Below are 22,437 nucleotides of genomic sequence, written 5' to 3' on the forward strand. Positions count from 1 at the left end.
CGTGGTGGTCTGAAGTAGTCCTCCTGGTCCTCTCTGCCAGCTGTCCAACTTTGGTCAAGGTAAGCCCTTGCCTTCCCATGCAGGACAGTACCCCGGTGCACCGCGTCTCTTGCAGCTGCGAAGGCTTGTTGACATCTCCTCCAAGGGATCTTCAGGCGACGTGTAGCTCCAGCCCAAGCACTCAATCCTGCAAAGCACAGTCTCCTGCATGGTTCTCCTGTGGCATGGGATCCTCTTTTGTAGTGCTGTGAGGACTTCTTCTGTGACTCCTGTGTCCCTGTCCTGTGGGAGCTGCCTCTGCTCCTGTGGACTCTCTGCAAAGCTGAGGGTCCCCTGTGGCTATCACTCCTGGGTTGAGTCCTCCTGGGCCTTACTGGTCCCCAGCAGCACCATTTTTCCACTAACCGCGAGTTTGCCTTTGCCAGGTCCTGTTAGTGGAATTCCTGTCACCCATCTGCAATCTTCCTTCCAGCGTGGGGCACCTTCTGCATCCTTCAGGAACTCTTCTCCAGCTCCAGTGCTGACCTGTTCTTCAGCACTGTCGACCAACTCCTGCAACTACAGCTGGGTGTGTAGTAGCTCCTACTCCTCCTGGACTTTTATTGTGACACTTGGACTAGGTCTCCTCTCTCCACAAGTCTTCTTTCTTGAGGAACCCACTGCTGGTTTTCTTGCAGTGTTTTCTGGGTGTCTCTTCTTTTCCTCCTTTTGGGTGATATGGGGAAAATCCAGTGATTTACTCTTGCTTTTCTGGTTGCTGGGGGTACTGTATTACTTACCTCTGTGGTTTTCTAGTAATCCCAGCTCCCCTCTACACATTCCACTTACCTAGGTGGGGGTACTGTGTTGGCATCCTATTTTTTGTTTGTTTTTTTTGTATATGGTTTGTGCTCCCCCTAGGGTCACTACTGGACCGTAGGGGGTATTTGCACACTTGTATAACCTTTTCTATGCCTATTTCTGATTACTAGTGTATATTTGTAGTGGATTACTTACCTAGTATTTTGTGGTATTGTGTTCCAAAAATAAAGTACCTTTATTTTTGTACAACAGGGTGTTTTCTTTTCGTGTGTGTGTAAGCGCTGTGCGACTACAGTGGTACTGCATGAGCTTTGCATGTCTCCTAGATAAGCCTTGCCTGCTCATCGAAAGCTACCTCCAGAGAGCCTGGCTTCTAGACACTGCCTACACTTCACTAAGAGGGGATACTTGGATCTGGTATAAGGTGTAAGTACCCTGGGTACCACACATCAGGCCAGTTTCCTACAGCCCTTCAGCCCAAGGGCAGGGTACATGTCCCTAAGTGTGAAGGTACCCCTGAATGAGCAGGGTACCCCTACAGACCCCAGGCTCAATTTCCTGGCCTCTGTAGATGCGGGGGAAGCCATCTTAAGGTATGTAGTGGACACTGGTCCAACTACATTATGGCTTCTCCTAACCTGGGCATGTTTTGCATCAAACATGCTGAAATCAAGCAACTATACTGCTTCCAGTGCTAGTTGTATGATACCCTGTACTCTTGGGGTTCCTTAGAGAATCCCCCAGTTATGCCTGTGCAGCCTTCCAGGTTCTGGCTGCCAAACCATGCTGCTGCTGAACCCAGACATTGTTCTGCCCTCTTGCTGGTGAGCCTGGCTCAGGCCGGAGAGGCAGAACAAAGGATTTCCTGCAAGGGAGAGGTGTGACCACCTCCACCTGTGTATTCGTATCTAAGGGCTAGTGTTGGGTGGCCTCTGGGTGCCACCAGACTGTGTTTCGAAGGACACATTTGGTGCTCTCATTGCACCAGTTTAGGAACCACCAGTTTCCGCTCTGGCACAAAGGACTGAACACTCCCCCCCCCCCTAATTCGATTCCTCCCACAATCCAAGGCTTCCACTGACTTCAGAGAGCATCCCTTCTCTCTGCATCTGGAACCCCTGGTGGGGGAACTCTCAAAAAATCTTGTCTGTTGGTTTCCTCAGGGTCCACTGAGAAGCGTCCTGAATTCCACAAACTCCAACAACAACTCCATGTGTTAGCCTATGGGACAACTGGTTGGGTTACTACTTTGCCCTTGGTCGCTGGGGATACTACCCGTACCTTCCTCTGTAGTTTCCATTTACCTCCTGCCCCTAGATAACTACCACACTTACCTTGGTTGGATTCACTATTTCGCATTCCACTTTCTTGGTATATGGTTTGCACTCCCCCACCTACGGCCTTGTATATTTTATGCTATTTCATTTGGTCATTTTGTGTACATATTGTGTTTAGATATATCCAAAGGGAGATATACCAATGCTAGTCTGGTAGTAGTAGTGTTGTAATAAAGAATCCTGTATTTTGCAGCACTTTTGTGGTTCTTTCTTGTGACTGAGTTACTGTCTAACTACTGTGGTATTGCAAGTGCTTTAAACTCCTTCCAGATAAACTTCAGCTGCACCTAGAGAGCTTTTGCTATCTGGACACCTATAAACTAACACCCAGGGTTGCCTGGACTCAGTATATGGTGCCACACCATAGGTGTACACCACAAAATGAGGTAGCCTCCTATACAGGAGGGCCGCCATAGTCTTGAGGTGGGAGATGACAACCTGAGGCGAGACAGCCTTCAACAGCCAGTCGTCGAGTTAGGGGAAGACTGGAAGCCCCGATTTACCCAAATGAGCCTCCACCACCAACATCTCCTTGGTGAACACCCGAGGGTCCACTTGTAAGGCCAGAGGGGAGCACAGTTGAGTGAAAAGTGCTTGTGGCCTACCGTGAACCCCATATAACATCTGTGGGCAGGTAGGATGGGAATATGGAAATAGGTGTACTCCAAGTACAAAGCTACAATCAAGTCTCCTGGGTCCAGGGCAGATGGCTCCTTAGCAAGAGTGAGCATTCTGAACTTCTTGAGGAAGCAAATGAGGTACCGAAGATCTAGGGCAGGGTGGAGGCTCTTGTCGTTTACGGGCACCAGAAAGTAGTGGGAATAACCACAACTACTTCTGGCACAGGGCCCCTTCTCTATGGCTCCTTGGCAAAGAGCTGTAACCACCTTGCGAAGAAGAGTCAGGAGATCCACTATTATCCAATCATAGGATGGTGGCATGGATGTAGTGGTAATCCTGAAAGGGAGGGAGCAGCCCCTTTGGACTATTTGCAAAATCCACATTTCTGACGTGATGGACAGCCAGCAGGGCAGGTGATGGCGAATCCTGCCTCCGACTGGTCCCTGGTGGGACAGCGTTAGACTAGTAAGGTTTGGAGGCCATTGCAAGGGTGGAGGATGAAGGGGTGTGGCGGGGTGGATGGACTGCCTAGACTGTGGTCTTCCTTATCCACGAGGACGTTGGATGCCACGCCCCCGGCCAAGCAGAGGCTGGGCTGCATGCGCGGCACAGTGGCTGGAGGGTAATGGACATGGTTGGGTGCCCCTTACGTAGCTACGAAAGGGGCAAAAAGCAGACCGGGGGCGAGGGGTAGATGCGAGGCCCAGGGAACTGGCCGTAGCTGGGGTCTCCTTAAATAGATCGAGCGCAGAGTCTGCTTTGTCTTCCAAGAGAAGGGTGCCATCAAAGGGCATGTCCAAAGGAATGGACTGGACATCCCCTCCTAAAAGCTACACATCCTCAACCAGGTGTGGCGCCTCAAGGCCACCGTCGATGCAACCGATCTGCCTAGTGAGTCAGTCGTGTGCAGCTGACATAGTATTGTGAACTTCACTGCATCTCTCCCATCAGCAACAGCTTGGGAGAGAATGGCCTGGGCCTCCTCGCAGCCCTGTTGCAACACCTGTGCAAAGGTGTCCTATAAAAATATGGGTTTAATGGGCCAAAAGGCATGCAGTGTTCATGGACCGCAATGCCATGCTGGAAGAAGAAAACATCTTCTTTCCAAGACGATTCAGTCTCTAGGATTTCCTACCTGGGGGTGGGGGGGTGGGTGTGTGTGGAAGGGAATGGGCCCGGGGATGTAGAGGCTTGGAAAAGCTCTCAGGGGTTCAGTGTTGCATCAAGAACACTGGATCATTTGGAGCGGATCTATGGTGGCGGGTGATTGTCCTGTTCATAGGCGCCCCTGTGCTGGGTTTGGACTAGGTCCCAAGAAGGACATCACTGAGAGCTCTATTAAAGGGCAAAAGAGATTGAGGAGTGGAAGCCCCAGTCTGAAGCACCTCTGTCAGGTTAGTCCTGACTGCCACTGAGGGTAGCTCGAGACCCAGGACCTCAGCCGTTCTTCTCACTACCATTAAGACGTTCCCTCCTCCTCAGCCACGTTAGGAGGAGAAAGCAGGCCACGGTCTTTGGAACGAACCAGACCACTGGCCTCACACCCAGGTCCATCCGTCAGTCCATGGGATCTTCAAGTTGGTATTCCAAGGGGTCCAGCAACCCCTGGCAATCCACACAGTACACCAACCCAACAGAATAAGGGTCAGGATCAGCCCTAGGGAGCAAGGTCCCTGTCGACATCCGAACTGGCGTCTGGAAAGGTTGAGGTGTTATGATCGACGCTAGTTCGGATCTAGTAACAGATCCACCGGTGCCCCTCCCCTCCCTGAGAGGAACCTGAGGGGCCCCTGATGACCTCACTAGGCCCAAAGGTGCTCAAGCACAGTCGTACTGCCCAAATGTGAGGCCTGTGGCCTAAAAACAAATCTCGTATTTGGGCAGGGATTGCACCGGCTCCAGGAAACTCAGGGAGGCACAAAGCTGGCCAAGACGCGTGCTCAGAGGACAGAGACTTCGAACTACAAATTTATTTTTTTCCATGTCTCGTCGACCGATGGACAGGGTGAAGGCGCACTTCTTTTTGTGCCTCAACTTACCTGACTGTCCTGAGGACTTGGAGAGGGGTGATGAAGAATGGGGGCTCTGAGACCGTTCTTGGGACCTTCCTCTCAACCGAGATAGACACCCAGCAGATAGCCAGGCCGCAATGAGCTTTAGGGACCGCTCTCTCAAATCTTTCTGATTCATGGCCCCACACTCAAAGCACGGGTCCTGGTCGCACTCCAGACACCACAAGCACACGAGGTGCGGATCCGCCAAGGACATCGCCCGATGACAGGATCTTCAGGGCTTGAACCTGGTCTTACGTGATAACATCTCTACTTTCTTGAGATCTGCGCTGGCTGGTGTGGAAAGAAAAGAACTGACCTCAGCACACCTGGGTGATGCCTAGGTAGGTCCTGCAATGTCATATTCGGCGCGCATGACGGACGCTACCTGATGGCACGCAAGGGTACTGCTCGAGAAAAATCTCTAGATCCAGGCTGACACCTAGGGGAAATTCTACTGGTATGGAATATGCAATTACAAGTCTCTATCAGAAAGCATGTTTCACAATTTTGTTTCTTGTTCGTACCCACCTACACTTCTCTGCAAGAGAAAATAATTAAGATCTTGTATAAAGAAGGCACGTGCTTATGAGTTGACAGGTTGTTTTTTGTTACACCATTGAAAAATGTGCAAGTGCAACACTTGGGAGAGCACTTGGCCTACGTAATAGGGGTTTCTTTGGCTTTTACATGGTCACTGCCTATCTGAATTGACACTCAAAATATCTTTGTTGATTCCGATGAGCTTGTGAAAGGAGGTTTGAAAAGTGAAAAACATGCAACATTACATAATGATGCTGGCACTAACTATAAACCTCTCAAAAACAACGCCCCATATGTGTACCCAATGTTTATGAAAGTGCAAAGGTATAGCTTAAATGCAGAACGGGTGTGTCATCTTTTTTCTGTATACCTCAACAGTTTTTTATCTGAGATGGAGGTACTGTTAATCATTGAAGAAGAAACTGAACTTAGCAGAACATTAGAGAGATTTCATGTTTGTCATGATGAACAGGTTGGTTTCACAGTGTTAAGCACTACATCCTTATTGTATTACTTGACTTCTGACTTACTTAGATTTGTGTCATCATCGTTTTCATGTTCTGAATCTTCATTGTCAAGACCAAGTTCCAAGAGCTCACGAGTCCTAAGAGAAAATATATTATTTCTTGTGATAAAAGTAAAAGCTAAAGATTAATATAAGATGAAAGTAAATCATTAATATTCTACAGACTGCCAGCAACACTAATGGGGCGAGGTGGGTACTGTGAGAGGCTAAGAAGACCTCTTTAACACAGACTGATTTTCCCTGTACCCTCAGATCAGGAAAGAGGAGAAAACTAGTAAAAAAACAACAAAAAAAAAACAAAAAACTATATGACCACAGTTTTATTAAAGTTCAGTATGCGTTGAAACCTATTTGTCATAAAAAGACAACTCAATTTCTTCGAAGGTTCACTTTTAACAAGAATGCTGTCAAGTCTCTAATAACTAATGGAGAGGAATGGGTAAGCAAAGAACGGATAGCCTCAACTGTTTTGTTCACTTAGATGAATAGAGCATACCCATAAATGCCCGGGACACACACACTGTAGTTTGAGAGGTAATGATGACTATCCTTATGACTACTGAAGTATGAAAAAAGCTTAAGTTATGCTAATAAATTTTGAAATCTACATCTTTGTTTCAAAGTATGCCCTGACCGTGCTGTTGAAACCGGAGTAATTCAGATAACACTTAGTCCTCATCTATTGTTTTTTTGTTTTGTTTATTAACAATCAGGTTTATTACGCAGTCCACATAAACATTAAAATACAGGACCCTTCTTGCACAAAATATGCTGTATCAAAAAAAAAAAAAAAAAAAAAAAAAAAAAAAAAAAACTTAGTTTTTAACAGCATTTTGTTAAGGAATATGCTAGTGTCAAGGCTACTCGAGCAGCAATTAGAACACAAAAAAGAAAATCCATAGCGGCACTGACCAAATAAATAGAACATACATACAGCAGGTGAAAAAAAACAACCTTGATTTATCTTTTGGGATTTCATGCTTGCATCATCCGCTGTTCAAATAATGATTTCTCTGCATTCTCTGGGACATCAGAACAGGAAGAACAAGTGGCAATCTACGTAGTACATACCTGCACAGTGTCCTACACTATCCTATAGCAAGCACCCTCAAACTGATAAATGGCCCTCTGTTACAATCACAATACACTAAGGAATCCACATGCTTTCTTTAACAGTCCTCTATAGTCTATTGAAATTAAAACAGGACCCAAAGATAGTTACAGAAGATCCTTACAAAATCGAAAGAATTATATTATCAATAAACACTTGTAGCAGTGGTGCTACAGAAATGCTACAGTAGAGAGTACCTATTTAATCTCCGATCAACAGCAAGGTAATACTTGTAATGGCGTGCAAGCTTTATTTTTCCCGCTCATGAGTGAAAATAAACCCAAAATACTTGCACTCTTTGACAGCAGTCAATGGATCAGGTAGACTTTCTGGCATTTTCCCAAAAAACTATTTCTGCTTTTCTTTATCAATTAGAAATCTATAAGTAGTCCAATAATAATTCAAGAAAACCACTTGCAGTTGAATGAGATCACCACCGCAAAGGAGAACACAAAAATTGCTAGAACCACATTTGCAGGACAACTACATGGATTTACAAGCTCCCTGGGGTTAATATGAAGAAATAAGAAGGGCAGGAGAGTCAAAATTCACTCTTGCGTATTGAATTTTCAGGTGGTATTCTCGATCAGTGGTTCTCCTGAGGACTCCCCACTGAATCATTACTAGAAGCCGGGGAGCCCCAAGCAATTTGTATGATTTAAATTTCTTACATTGAAACAATAATTCGCAAAAAATACATAAATAAGTACACACCAAACAAGTACTCGAATTACTAAGGATATCATTATTTTAGATTGAAAAAATATGCAAAAATCGAAAAAATGTAATTGGGAAGTTGGCACTACATCTCGGCGACTAACTTTTCAATGCTTGGTTTTATTTAGGAAAGTTGAATCCTCAAGTCATATTTTACACTTCTGAAGTGATTTCTGTTTTTATTTTTTATGTACGTAAGATCTGAGAAAGCTTTTTCACATAAATATGTGGTGGGGAAAGGAAGTAAAACCCTCTTATCTCTACATCTCTCCACAGCTTCTCCGTCACATGTAATTAATTTGTTTTATAGCGCCTCTCATACCAGCGCAGGTTGTTGGAGCAATTTACAGTGTACTACAAAGTGTAGGTTTCACTACAAGGTGTAGAATCCCCATGTCATTCACACTGCTAGGCATTGTCTAAGAGTGCTTGGTCTGAAGAAGCAGAAACTCAGAATCCAGAACACAACACAGTGGTTAGCATTGACTTTAATAATAACAATGTATTTCTATGCAAGGACACCTTTTTTAGCAACATAAGCAAAATGAAAGGCTGGGGAAAAATAGCTTTCTAATTTGTATGCGACTCTTTAATGGCAGTTCATAGCTTATTGTGCTATATTACGATTCTAACTTATGAACTGCACAGTAACAACATCTTTGTGACAAAAGTAGTAACCCACTGTGCTATGCACATAAAATACTGTTCTTTGCATGATACATGTTCTTTGCAGCAGGCAAATTAACCATATCCACTACCTTTGAGTCCCAAATGACACTAGACAAAACTCCCATCTTTCTCCAGCAGGTACATTAATCACTAGAGTTATCATGACGCCTTTATTTTTCCTTAACAGATGCTGGATGTACAAGGAACTGCGCAGTGCTTTTTAAATTGCTGAACAAATGAAGTAATATAAAAACATGCACGCTTGTCAGAGGCCCCAGATGGAGAAGTGACTTCCCCCCTGGAAATGAGTCACAGACCCATGAGGGTCGGCAGACCAAAGGTTGGGACAGCTGGTCTAGGTGAACAAATTACTTACCTTTGGTAATGTTCTTTCTTGTAAAGACTAGCTACCTGCACATTCCTTAACTTTTGATTATTCCCTAGGAGTCTACCTGGATGCAGAAACCTTTGAGCAGAACTTGTGCGTGCAGACAGGTGGTACCGCACTGACCCAGTTCCACTTCAGAAATGACATGTGGGACCAATATAGGAGCCACTCTTGTGTACTGGTGTCAGTTGATTTTGACACTGTTTGCAGCTCCAGGCGCAGACCTTAACATCAGATTGACTTTGACCAGTGTGCACAGTACTAGACTTGAGATCTTATAGAGTCCAATTCAAAGAATGGGGAGGATGGACACAAAAGGCTGAAGGAGGATGGGAGTTGTTGCTGAATCCACGGCAAGAGTCTCAACCAGAAATCGTGTTACCAAAGGTAAGCGACCTGTTATTCTGATTTCTAATCGCATATTGCTCACCTCTGAATAGATACGGAAGCAGTATCTTTCAGGAGGTGGGTCTGTGAATCAGCTCAAACCAAAAGGTCCTGTAGGACCGAGCAGGAGAAATGCTCCTCTCCGACAATCTGGCTGTCCAGACATTAGTGCTTTGTTGTGGAGTAGCTGCCTGAAAGATGCTCAAAACAGGAACTTCACATGCCAGCACAGTGGTTTCTTTGATCCTGGTGGAATGAGCATGCAGCCCTTCCGGAGCCTACTTTTAGGCCAATGAGTAGCAGACTTTAATACAGAGTAAACTCCAACTGGGTGGCTGTGCTCCACTAAGCGCACATGAAAGGGGTTTGGGCTGTGATGTCGACTGACTTCAGGAGTGAGATGAAAGACATGTGACTGTCCATGTGCCCTCTCAGGAGTTTGAAAGTGGCGGGGAGAGGTAAAGTCTAGTTTGGATTTATTTGAGCTGCTTCTTCAACTTACCCATAGATTTAGAACATGAAGATAATAAACCACAGGGTTAATGCCTGTGGCTTCCAGATCAAGATCATCACTGAGACGGACCCTTTGACTTGAACCAGTAATGATGAAGGGGTCCTCTGATGGTTGGCAACGTAGAGTTTTGCCTAGCGGTCTCATACAGAAGCAGTTATTGCAGGCCTCGATACTGTGGCTCAACCCCAGAGACCACAGACAAACTTGGTGATGTTCTGTAACAGACATTTGCTTGCAACATTTCTTATGGGGATTTATTCCCGTCATCTTGAGAAGGGACATTTCCCTTGCACACAAATAATTTTGCCAAAAAACGGTCTCAAATAAACCTAATGCTACACAGAAGTACTGGTCAACGGGGCCTGAAACTGAGCCAGCAGGGTCCAGGAGGGAACTGAAAGTTCGCAGCATTGTTCCTATTTGAAGGCCTCAACTTGCTGCATCATCGATGGACCCAGGAACTCGGCCTGGATTCGGACTAATGTTTGAGTCAGTTCTGTGATGGGTCAGTGAAATCTTTAGGTACCCTGGCTTCCAGGCCACGTCTCCTGACGAAGGAGCCATGTTTTGACTTGTGTTTCTTCTTTTCTGACTTACCTGAAGACTGTGGAGTGGGGAGGGGAGATCTCTCTCTGGATAAGCCTCAGGACAAACACCACATATGCATCCTCAACTTTGATGAGGACCGGGCCTTCTGAGCTTTCCTACAATGCTTAGTGACACAGAGTTTGGCCTTCAAGGACATCCGAAGAATTTGTTGCATTGCTGGTTTACTATGTAGTTGTGCAGGGTGAATCTTTATTCACTGTGACTTTAAAAATTGTTTTTTGACTTTTAAATCGGTTCTTTATTTTCTTTGGGGGTACTGACAGACTATTACAATCTCTGCCATACCTGGTGGCAAACGCTACGATCGGCTCCTCTTTCTGGGTACAGGGCCTGTTATAGCCCACCCCCCCCGATCGGCATAGCGGTGGCCATCTTGGAGGGTAGGCGGTCTACTGGTTGCTTGGTAAGCTCAAACCGGCCCGTTCCCCTTTCCGCATTTAAGCGGATGGGGACGCACACCGCTGGCGCTCAGAAAGCACGCCTAAGGCAAGCCAATCTGCCCCGTCCGTGCCCGAACAGGGCCTGGGACCAGACATTCTGCCCCAGAGACCTGCGCTACATTATCTCTTAAATACTCTAGACAGGAGCTATTGGCCTTTCAACCCAGGCTGACACACACGTATTGCGACCACTCTGATCCAGACCAATTAAGGGGATGGAAATGTAGGGTATGCACGTGGCAGCCTACAGCAACACTACACAATGTTAGCCAAGGACCCAAGTCACAAACTGTGCCTCGAAGTAGCAATCATGGAGGTACCACTAGGCCAGATGTTATCTGCGGGTTAATTAATGCCCGTTCTCTGGGCAAGCACATGTGCTAGAAATAAGGGATTTGATTGAAGCCTCTAAACTTGGGCAGGAGAAGATTCCAAATCGGACTTCCTGGAGGCTTAAACCCCTCCCCCCCCCGGGCTACTCCTTCTCCAGACAGGACAGGAAGGAGAGGAGGTGGGCCTGCGGCAATTACTAGGTTCTCAAATGCACATTTGAAGATTCATACATTAGACCGACCGTGTGTGAAGGGGCATATTTTAAGATACTCTTACAATATTCTATACTCTTTGAGGGCATTCTGATTTATTCCTCCCCTTGCCCCCCCCCCCCCCGCCAATCCTCCCCCCCCAATTCTCCCCCAGGTCCCAAGAATAACTTTCTTTCTACATGGCTGGCCATAATTGAAGCCATTGCCCTGACCCCCAAAGCTATAATAGTTGGGTGACTTTAATCTCAATCTGGAAGATAATCTGGATCCTGCCACAAGTGATCTCTTAGGCCTGATGTTAAGTCTGGATTGGGATCTATCTGATGTGACCGAGCCCCCTCACACCAGGCTGGACACACATTGGATGGGATTTTTATCCGGCATAATAATTTTACCATGCAAGATAACATGGCCTTGGACTGGACAGACCAAACTCTGCTGACCTTCAAAGTAGCCGGTACTTCGATGGCAACCAAATTGCCCCTTGCTGCTAGGCTCAGCAGGCCATGGCATAAGGTGGAGGAGGAGAGCCTGGCCAGGGCCCTTAAATCAGGATGGAAGCATGCAAGAGCACGGGGCTTACCTAAGCTGGAGGCTTTTGAAACAGGCTCAGAGTGGCTATCAACACACTGGGCCCCCTGGTGAAATTGGGACGGCTCCCCTCGTCTCCCTGGTACTCGGAGGGAACTTAAACATTTACAGAGACTATACGGCAGTCGGGAACGCAGATGGCAGGCACAGAAAACCGATAAGGAGAGAGGCAAACTTAGGGCCTCCCTTGGGAGCTATAAATTAGCTATTAAAAAAAGCCAAAACAGTATACTTTTCCTGCAAAATTAGGGAAGCACAGAATGTATTGAGGGAACTTTTCAAAGTGGTTCCGACCCTAACGCTTCCACCTTCCTCCTCCGGACTCGAGAATTCCCCCTCATGCCAAAGAGTGGCTGACTTTTTTAAGAATAAAATTGTTCAACTGCATGCGAATTTTGCACAACTCTCCCTGAAACGGGAAGGAGGCGAACAGAAAGCAATCTCGCTCTTAGATCCCAGTCCCAAGTTGACCAGTTTTTCACCCTTATCAGCCAATAGAATTACTGAATTGTTGGAAAGAGTCAAGTCCGGCTCACCTAATGACCCCTGTCCCCCCCAGATACTAAAGCTAGTACCTGAATTGGTTTCAACAGCTTTGGGATCAGTATATGCTGAAATTCTCAGGGATGGGTGCATTCCTCCCTCCTGGAAGGAATCTATTGTGATCCTGCTTATTAAGAAACCAGGCAGGGAACCTAACGATTTGAATATTCAACCCATTTCCTTACTACCCACCATGGCCAAGATTCTGGAAAACCATCTGAATACCGAATTGCCTGACTTTCTACAGGTCAATGGAGGACTCGATCCCTTTCAACACGGGTTCCGACAAGCTCATAGCATGGAATCTGCTTTGATATCTTAGGCCGATATCATTCGAAGAAGAGTGGATCAGGGGGAGGGCGCTATCCTAGTCCTACTGGTTCTTTCCGCAGCATTCAACACCATATCCCCTCAATTACTGATACAGGGCCTGCATCATGTGGGTGTCAGAGATAGGGCACTTGATATTCTCAAGTCTTTTCTCACGAACAGATCCATTACAGTGTCATGCGGAGATTATAGGGCAACGCCGTTTCAATTACCCTGTGGGGTTCCACAAGGGTCTTCACTAATCCCCCTACCTTGTTTAATCTCTACGTGGCACCACTGGCCATACTGGTACGTTCATTCGGCTTTCAAGTGGTGTCTTACACAGATGACTCAGTTGATCATTCCGGTTTCTCATAACTGGGAAGAGGTGGCAGACAGATTCCATCAATGCATGAGCAAGATCAACAGCTGGATGAGCCGCAATTGGCTTGAACTGAATGGAGAAAAGACGGATTTTTTTTTTTGGGGCGTAGACACTAACTTATGGGGCCCAGCTGGTGGCCAGAGTCCTGCAGGGAGCATCCAGTCCCTTGCCCTTCTGCCAGAAACCTGGGTATGGTGTTTGACAAATCCCTATCATTTGAGGAACAAGTCAATCAGACGGTTAAATGTTTTTACTGGGCATTGAAAATGCTTAAGAAAATGTTTCCCTTTATCCAGGAAGACCTGAAAATGGTGGTGGTCCTGGCGCTTGTGATTTCTAACTTGGATTATTGCAACGCCCTTATGTTAAACATCAGCAAGTCCGCACTCCATAGACTACAGCTAATTCAGAATGCAGCGGCCCGTTTGGTCTTAGATCTGCCACACTCCTCATCCGCCAGCTGGAGTCTTAGACATCTCCACTGGCTTCCTGTGGAAAAACGAATTAAGTTTCAAACACTCTGCTTAACTTACAAAGCCCTTCATCAGTTCAGTTGCGATTATCTTAGGTTGGCCTTGCAACCCTACCAGCCTGCCCGGCTGCTTAGATCCTCTACCCGGCAGCTCATCGCTGTGCTGCGCTGCCATAGGGTGAGATGGGAGGACAAAGCCTTCTCGGGAGGGTCAGCGAGACTCTGGAACGCACTCCCTCTTGCCATTAGGCAGGTAGAGTCTTATTTTTGTTTTAGAAAGAACTTGAAAACCTGGCTGATCTCCCTTTAGGGAGTCTTGGGACTCGTGGACGCCCTTGGCGATGGTCTCCTCTGCTTCGCATCCCCGTAACTCACCGACTCTCCTCAGCGCTTCGATGCTACGGCCAGAATGCGCTTTACAAATACATACATACACACATGGCTCAAGCCTGAGGCACATGAGGCAGACATTACACATAACTGTCACTGACATCTGTTATTGGCAATCTTTACAGGGACTGAATCCAATCACTTTAGGGAGAGACATGTTCCTTGCACACTGGCCAAATTTTTGAAAAATATTTACTGTCAAGTGACAGAAATCGAGGGCAGGACCTCCAGATCTGCATGGGAGGCGAAGAAAAAAAAAAGGAAAGGATGTCAAAATGCAGAGGTGGCAGTTATATTGTGCCCATGAAATCCCTTCTGATGCACATCACTTCCGATGCAGGATGAGGTTGAGAAGGTGCTGCACGATGCGCCTACCAGAGTGCGAGGGAATTGGTGAGAATAATCTCTGCATCTAGTTAAATGTTTGGTGGTATTCACAATATGAGCAATCTGTGATTAGAAGTATCCATCAGAAATTCCATGAATATTTTTGTATTGCCTATGAAATTTGGAAGAGGAGAGGTCAAGAGTTCTGGCAGTGAAATACTCTGTTTTCTACTGATGTATCCATCCTTCTACCAAGGTAGTACTAACAATCAAACAGGTCAATCGGTTGAGCCTGAATATTATTGGAGAAACCTGTTGTACACATCCAGGCAGGTCTTTTAAAAAAAAATACTTAAGTCTACGGATCGAGCCACAACAGCATATATTTGTAAACAAAACAAAAAGCAATATTGCACCATCTTGTGAAACTATGCTAATTCTAGCAGATTTAACACTGAAAACCTCTACAAGGTTTAGGGAACTACAAAAAAAAAAAAAAGGAAAACGTGCATGTAAGGAAATGCCTCCTTGGCATGGTTACCCCCTGACTTTTTGCCTTTCCTGATGCTATGTTTTGAATTGAAAGTGTGCTGAGGCCTGCTAACCAGGCCCCAGCACCAGTGTTCTTTCCCTAACCTGTACTTTTGTTTACACAATTGGCACACCCTGGCACCCAGGTATGTCCCTTGTAACTGGTACCCCTGGTACCAAGGGCCCTGATGCCAGGGAAGGTCTCTAAGGGCTGCAGCATATCTTATGCCACCCTGGGGACCCCTCACTCAGCACAGACACACTGCTTGCCAGCTTGTGTGTGCTGGTGAGGACAAAACGAGTAAGTCGGCATGGCACTCCCCTCAGGGTGCCATGCCAACCTCACACTGCCTATGCAGTATAGATAAGTCACCCCTCTAGCAGGCCTTACAGCCCTAAGGCAGGGTGCACTATACCATTGGTGAGGGCACCAGTGCATGAGCACTGTGCCCCTACAGTGTCTAAGCCAAACCTTAGACATTGTAAGTGCAGGGTAGCCATACGAGTATATGGTCTGGGAGTCTGTCAAACACGGACTCCACAGCACCATAATGGCTACACTGAAAACTGGGAAGTTTGGTATCAAACTTCTCAGCACAATAAATGCACACTGATGCCAGTGTACATTTTATTGTAAAATACACCCCAGAGGGCACCTTAGAGGTGCCCCCTGAAACCTTAACCAACTACCTGTGTAGGCTGACTGGTTTTAGCAGCCTGCCACACTCAAGACATGTTGCTGGCCACATGGGGAGAGTGCCTTTGTCACTCTGTGGCTAGTAACAAAGCCTGCACTGGGTGGAGATGCTATCACCTCCCCCTTGCAGGAGCTGTAACACCTGGCGGTGAGCCTCAAAGGCTCACCCCCTTTGTTCCAGCACCACAGGGGATTCCAGCTAGTGGAGTTGCCCGCCCCCTCCGGCCACGGCCCCACTTTTGGCGGCAAGGCCGGAGGAGATAATGAGAAAAACAAGGAGGAGTCACTGACCGGTCAGGACAGCCCCTAAGGCAACCTGAGCTGAAGTGACTGACTTTTAGGAATCCTCCATCTTGCAGATGGAGGATCCCCCCAATAGGGATAGGAATGTGACCCCCTCCCCTTGGGAGGAGGCACAAAGAGGGTGTAGCCACCCTCAGGGCTAGTAGCCACTGGCTACTGCCCTCCCTGACCTAAACACACCCCTAAATTCTGTATTTAGGGGCTCTCCTGAACCTAGGAACTCAGATTCCTGCAACCTAAGAAGAAGAGGACTGCTGAGCTGAAAAACCCTGCAAAGAAGACGGAGACAACAACTGCTTTGGCCCCAGCTCTACCGGCCTGTCTCCCCCCCTCGGAAGAAAACTGCTCCAGCGACGCTTTCCCCAGGACCAGCGACCTCTGAATCCTCAGAGGACTGCCCTGCTCTAAAAGGACCAAGAAACTCCAGAGAACAGCGGCCCTGTTCACCCAAGACTGCAACTTTGTTTCCAAAAAAGCAACTTAAAGACAACAGCATTTCCCGCCAGAAGCTTGAGACTTGCAACTCTGCACCCAACGCCCCCGGCCCGACTTGTGGAGAAACAACACTTCAGGGAGGACTCCCCAGCGACTCCGAGACTGTGACTAACCAAAGTTGTTCCCCCTGAGCCCCCACAGCGACGCCTGCAGAGGGAATCCCGAGGCTCCCCCTGACCGCGACTGCCTGACTCTCAGATCCCGACGCCTGGAAAAGACCCTGCACCCGCAGCCCCCAGGACCTGAAGTATCGGAACTCCAGTGCAGGAGTGACCCCCAGGAGGCCCTCTCCCTTGCCCAGGTGGTGGCTACCCCGAGGAGCCTCCCCCCCATTGTCTGCATCGCTGAAGAGACCCCTTGGTCTCCCATTGAAACCTATTACAAACCCGACGCGTGTTTGCACACTGCACCCAGCCGCCCCCGTGCTGCTGAGGGTGTACTTTCTGTGCTAACTTGTGTCCCCCCCGGTGCCCTACAAAACCCCCCTGGTCTGCCCTCCGAAGACGCGGGTACTTACCTGCTGGCAGACTGGAACCGGGGCACCCCCTTCTCCATTGAAGCCTATGCGTTTTGGGCACCACTTTGAACTCTGCACCTGACCGGCCCTGAGCTGCTGGTGTGGTAACTTTGGGGTTGCTCTGAACCCCCAACGGTGGGCTACCTTGGACCCAAACTTGAACCCCGTAGGTGGTTTACTTACCTACAAAAACTAACAAATACTTACCTCCCCCAGGAACTGTTGAAAATTGCACTAAGTGTCTAGTTTTAAAATAGCTATATGTGTTTTATTTGAAAAGTATATATGCTATTGTGATTATTCAAAGTTCCTAAAGTACTTACCTGCAATACCTTTCATGCAAAGTATTACATGTAGAATTTGAACCTGTGGTTCTTAAAATAAACTAAGAAAATATATTTTTCTATACAAAAACCTATTGGCCTGGAATTGTCTCCGAGTGTGTGTTCCTCATTTATTGCCTGTGTGTATGTACAACAAATGCTTAACACTACTCCTTTGATAGGCCCACTGCTCGACCACACTACCACAAAATAGAGCATTAGTATTATCTCTTTTTGCCACTATCTTACCTCTAAGGGGAACCCTTGGACTCTGTGCATACTATTCCTTACTTTGAAATAGTGCATACAGAGCCAACTTCCTACAGTGCCCTGCTCTTTTAAGCATTTTTTTTCCTTTGGACTGTTTCACACATAAACATGAAATATCTAAGTCCAATCCAGAAATGTTTGACAATAGTGACATTTTTACATATCCTGCATTGCTTGAGTGGGAACATGGTTGCTTCTCTGTTATGCACACACGGCACATCATCATATTTAAGTGTCCCAGGTCCAGCAATCATGCCGACCACTGACGGTGCTTATCTAGGTGGAATCTCCGGTTCCTGGTCAATGCAGACTCATCTTCAGCAAGCATAACATTCTGCCTTGCCGTTTTCATTCTGATCTCTTCTGCCACAAACCATTCTCCCACTTCTTTAAGCCAACTTGTTGTCTTGGGGAACATGGAGGGCACAGTAATGGCATGAAGTTAAACATTTTCATCTATTTTTCGTGCGGGCTGCCCCCACTCCCAGCAGGATGACCTGCGATATCAGCTGCAACTTGAACTGCAGGCCTATGTGAAGCTGATGCGCCACCGGCCTCCAATACTCTGTAATTTGTGGACAATCTCACCTCAAGCGTAGTTAAGTGATATAGGTCTGACAAGATTAGACACATGTATAGCTTTCTGCAGGTATATTCTGTGGAGCATGGCGGGGCGATGTACATTCTGTGAGTGAAATTAAACTGGTTAAGTGTAAATCGGGCATTATTTGTAGCAATTTAAGAATACTAATTTCTCCTCCCAGTTTTTGTCTATAATGCTTTCTTCACAATCACCTATCCAATTTTTCTCTTGCTCTAAATGTGGATTTTATCTTGTCTTCACATACGGCAAGATTGTAGCCTTGTGACCACCCCTCTGTCACCATCTGTGTGCAGAATTATTTCTAGTGTGCAAGAGCTGGTTAGACTATCCGGCCCAATCCCTGTGTGACCTTGCCCAGCTTTCTAATTGCTTATTAATGCAAAAAACGCCCCCATCCATCCGGAAAAATATCTTGGCTTCCTTCCACTACAGCAATTACCAGTTTGATTCAGTTTAATAGCCCAAAGGCAACCCCCCGTTTTCCACTAAGCTGTATTTAGCTCTTGATCTAAAATCTTGAATACCACGATCTCTCATAGCAGTAGATCATATCTGTAAGGAAGGCATCTACCTCAACTGATTCTGTACATCCTCCAGGCATGAAGAACTATTTGAACTATGCGTGATGACTGTGCTGCTTTACTCTTCAGAATATCAAAACTATGCACTTCAGGATATTTTAAGGCACAATGTAAAGCAATCACTCTCAAACACCTTCGTAAGTAGAATAATCAAGTTTATTTAAGGGGCAAGTTCTCAGCTAGCAAAACTAAACCACGCTAATATATATATATATATATACATCAGGAGAATAACATGAGAATAATGATAAAGATATAAGCACTCTGTGAATAATTGCAAGAGTAAGTGCATATAATACAAGCACACACAATATACCTCAATGCTCAATAGCATGAAAATGACTGCAAGAATAAGTGCATATTACGCGCGCACACACAATACACTTAATAAATTGAAAAGCTTCACCGAAAAGAGCGTCTGCATCCCTCCGCCGTACACAAAGCTGGGGAACCCAAATCAGCTAGCACAGGGAGCCTCTGTTCGGGACAATCAGTCCTCCTGGCGTTGCGTCCAACCCAGAAGAGAGTTCCTGAACCAGCCCATCCAGGCCCCCAACTTTTATAGTATTTACTAACGCCCAGGAGTCTTTTCTAGAAAAAGACCCCCTCCTTTACAAATTGTGCAATCGGCGGTACCTTGTTCACCCTTCGAGACGTCTCCTCAGAACGGGCCAAGTTCCCAGGAGAGGACTCCAAGGTGAAGCTTGCATTCCTCCTTGTGTACAGGCGCATCCCCCTGTTGTTCTAACTGATAGCTCGTGGAATGTAAATAGCGCCCTTCGTACCAGGCAGATGGAGCGAAGTTGAGCAGAAAACACCCCACCCTTCAGCTTGCCGAAGCTTGTGGAAAAACACAGAACAGTGCCTTACGCACCGAACCAGACTCGACAAAATGGAGTCGTGAACCAAAATGGAAGCGAAGGCCAATGAAAGCAGAGGCCAATGGTCCACACTCTGCACCACTGTTTACCTTGCACGTAGTGCTGCCGCATGCACGTAGTGTATGTAGCAATACAATGACAAGAGTATGTTCTACCGTCTCTGTATAGATATGCTACTAATTCACTCTCAGCTAACACCCCTTGCATTAGTTGTTATATGTGCTATTTTGAGTGTCATACTACTTCATTGTAAAGTAAAGGTGAGACTTCTGATAATATGCCTCCAAGTCTGGCACTCTCAGACCTCCCCCTGCCCATAAGGGCAATGCAGCATATCCATATGTACCCTGCACCTCTTCTTCCTCCAGACTATGGTTGTCAACTGTGATTTCAATGCTTTAAGTGTGCAAAGTGGAACTGGGTACATACTACACTGAAGAATGTACAGGCATCTGGACAGCACCAGCATTTTATTCAGAACTATTTTACTGCCACGTACAGGGTAGTGAAACCCAAAAGTCCATACTTTTTTGTAGATTTTGCAACAGCTTGTCAATGTTGAGTTCTAACCATCTCTTCTCTGTTGTTACCACGATGCTCAGGAATCTAAAGGTGCCCGTTTCCCATGGTATCTCAACTATCGGGATCCTATCTGTTGGTAGGCCCCTTAGTGCTGTGGGATCATCATCAATTTCTGCCTGTTTACATAGAAGTCCAGTTTTTTTTTTTTTTTTTTTACATAACTGGATTATTTGAGACATGAGTATCGCCGGGAACATTGTAGGATTAGCAAAGTACACCAACATGTTTCCTGCTCATAATGAAACTACATGTTTATGGGGGCCCATGAATATTGGCCAGTTGCTCACTGCTGCCAGCAATCAACAGTCCAGTGGCTGCATGGCTAGTGTGAATAGTAAGGGTGACTGAGGGTATCCCTGTCGGGTGTCCAACCTACTTCACATTCTGCAGATATTATGTCTGTACTGGACTGTGGCCAGGAGTTTTGTGTAGAGTAATGACACCATCTTAAGATATATCGGGCCAAAATTCGTTGCTTGTAAGGTGGCAAAAAGTAATTACTATTCAACAATGTCAAAGGCTTTCTCAGTGTCCAGGGACACCCGAGCTAAGATCTGTTTGCTAGTCTATACCTCTCCCATAATGTAGGCCACTCATCTAATATTCAAATCAGTTCTCCTGCCTGGAACAAACCCATTTTGGTCTGGGTGCACTATGTTTGTAACCACTTTGGACAGCCTAACAGCTAGAATTTCGCAGAGTATTTTATTGTCCATGTTAAGCAGGGACATGGGTATGTAGGTCAGACTCTCCTGAGGGTTCATGCCAGGTTTCCGAAGCAGAATGATTGTTGCCTATTTCAATGATTTCGGTAAACCTCCACAGTTCAGTGCTTCTTGTTAGACCTATAAAAGTCTTTCAGCAATCACCACAGTACAGGTGTGGTACCCATCACTCAGCTGGTAGACCATCTGGTACGGACAAACTGGATGTGATAAGTTCCTTTATGGCTGCTTTATTTCTCCTTCTCATTTTAGTGATGCTGGCTTCTAATGATCCTCTCTATTCTACAGATATTTTCTTAATTCTCCGCTGGGTACATGTCTTTCCTAAACTAATTTCATGGCTTGTGGTCAGGGCACTGTAATATTCAACGAAGACCTTGTTAATGCTGTTTTGAGTGTTCATTATGTGGCCTGCCACATTTTTCACTGCTGTAATACTGACTGAGGTCATGTCCCCTTTTAGTAACCAGGCCAGCACCTTGCCTACTTGATCTCCTTCTCTATGTAGATCGTGACTATATTGCATGCCAAATATTGCCTCCTTTTCCGTATGTTTTCCCAATACAGCTATTTTTTGTAACTGTGTTTTAAGCAGCACAGTCATTCTTGGGCTGTTGTGCCTGCCAGTATGCCACTATGCTTCACTACTGGTTATTTGTGTCACACTGCCCAAAACCACCCCTTGTACATCTACCTTCAAGAAGTCCACTCCATTCCTCTGCTGCTAGCCACACCCTTGTTTAATAAAAAACAATGAATGTACCATGTGTTCTTTTAATGTTTGTAGGAACATGCTCTCTCGTAGTGCTGTCACAGGCAGTCTCCAGAGAGATATGGCTGACCTGATCTGATCTGATCTGCTGGCAAAAGTAGTACAAGTTCATCAATGGAGAGCACACTGCTCCCATTAGGGAGCAGCAGATTCTATAGTCAAATATGGACTGTGCTGGCAGTTTAGCTCACAACCTCAATTTGTCTTGAAGTACATTTGAAGAATTTGAAATAACAGAAGAAGAATTTCCCAAGGAAATAACTGAAAACCAAAGAAGGGGGGGAGGGGGGGGGGGGGGGAGTGAGTTGTTTCAGTGAGGACTCCTGAGGTGTGAACAAGTTACTTATCTTTGGTAATGCTCTGCCAGGTAGATAATCTATTTAATTGCAGAGTCCTCACCTTCGGAATATTGCCCAGGCAAGAACTGTTTTCAAGCAACGGCTTCTGCTCGCTGGTAGGTGGCTCCACCACTTCCAAAAGTGATGGAGTGGAGCCACAGTTCATCCTTAAAACTTTTGCACTCTTAGACACGGAACAAAAGAGATTGGAGATGACAGTGTTCCAAATCTAACTCTAAATTACAGCAGACCCACTCCACTGAATAGGGAATGTGGTGATGAATTTGCAGTTAGAGTATCCAACAGATAGTGTGTTACCAAAGTTAAGAACCTCTAACTTCTGATGGCTACTTCTAACCGCATATGTCTCACATTTTTAATAGGTATCCAAGCAATACCTCCCAAAAAGTGGAGCATTTGGGGAGTTGACTCACATCAGTAAGCCCTGCAGCACCAAGTAGAAAAAACTGCTCTCTACAAACGTGACTGTTACATTGTTCACACATCCACAAAGCAGCATGCAGATTTCCAATACTGGGACA

The 22,437-nt window shown here is 46.2% G+C and overlaps 1 protein-coding gene across 8 annotated transcripts in view; it reads right to left on the minus strand.

Moving 5' to 3' along the window:
• The window catches only part of UBR5 (ubiquitin protein ligase E3 component n-recognin 5), a 1,605,594-nt gene that overhangs the window by 355,620 nt on the left and 1,227,537 nt on the right, over positions 1–22,437 (minus strand). For all 8 annotated transcript variants that reach the window (XM_069220579.1, XM_069220580.1, XM_069220578.1 and 5 more), the window contains one exon: positions 5,884–5,957. In XM_069220579.1, coding sequence (XP_069076680.1) covers positions 5,884–5,957 — 74 coding nt within the window. The remainder of the gene's footprint in view (positions 1–5,883; positions 5,958–22,437) is intronic.

Source organism: Pleurodeles waltl, chromosome 2_2, assembly GCF_031143425.1.
Source record: "Pleurodeles waltl isolate 20211129_DDA chromosome 2_2, aPleWal1.hap1.20221129, whole genome shotgun sequence".
Taxonomy (NCBI): domain Eukaryota; kingdom Metazoa; phylum Chordata; class Amphibia; order Caudata; family Salamandridae; genus Pleurodeles; species Pleurodeles waltl.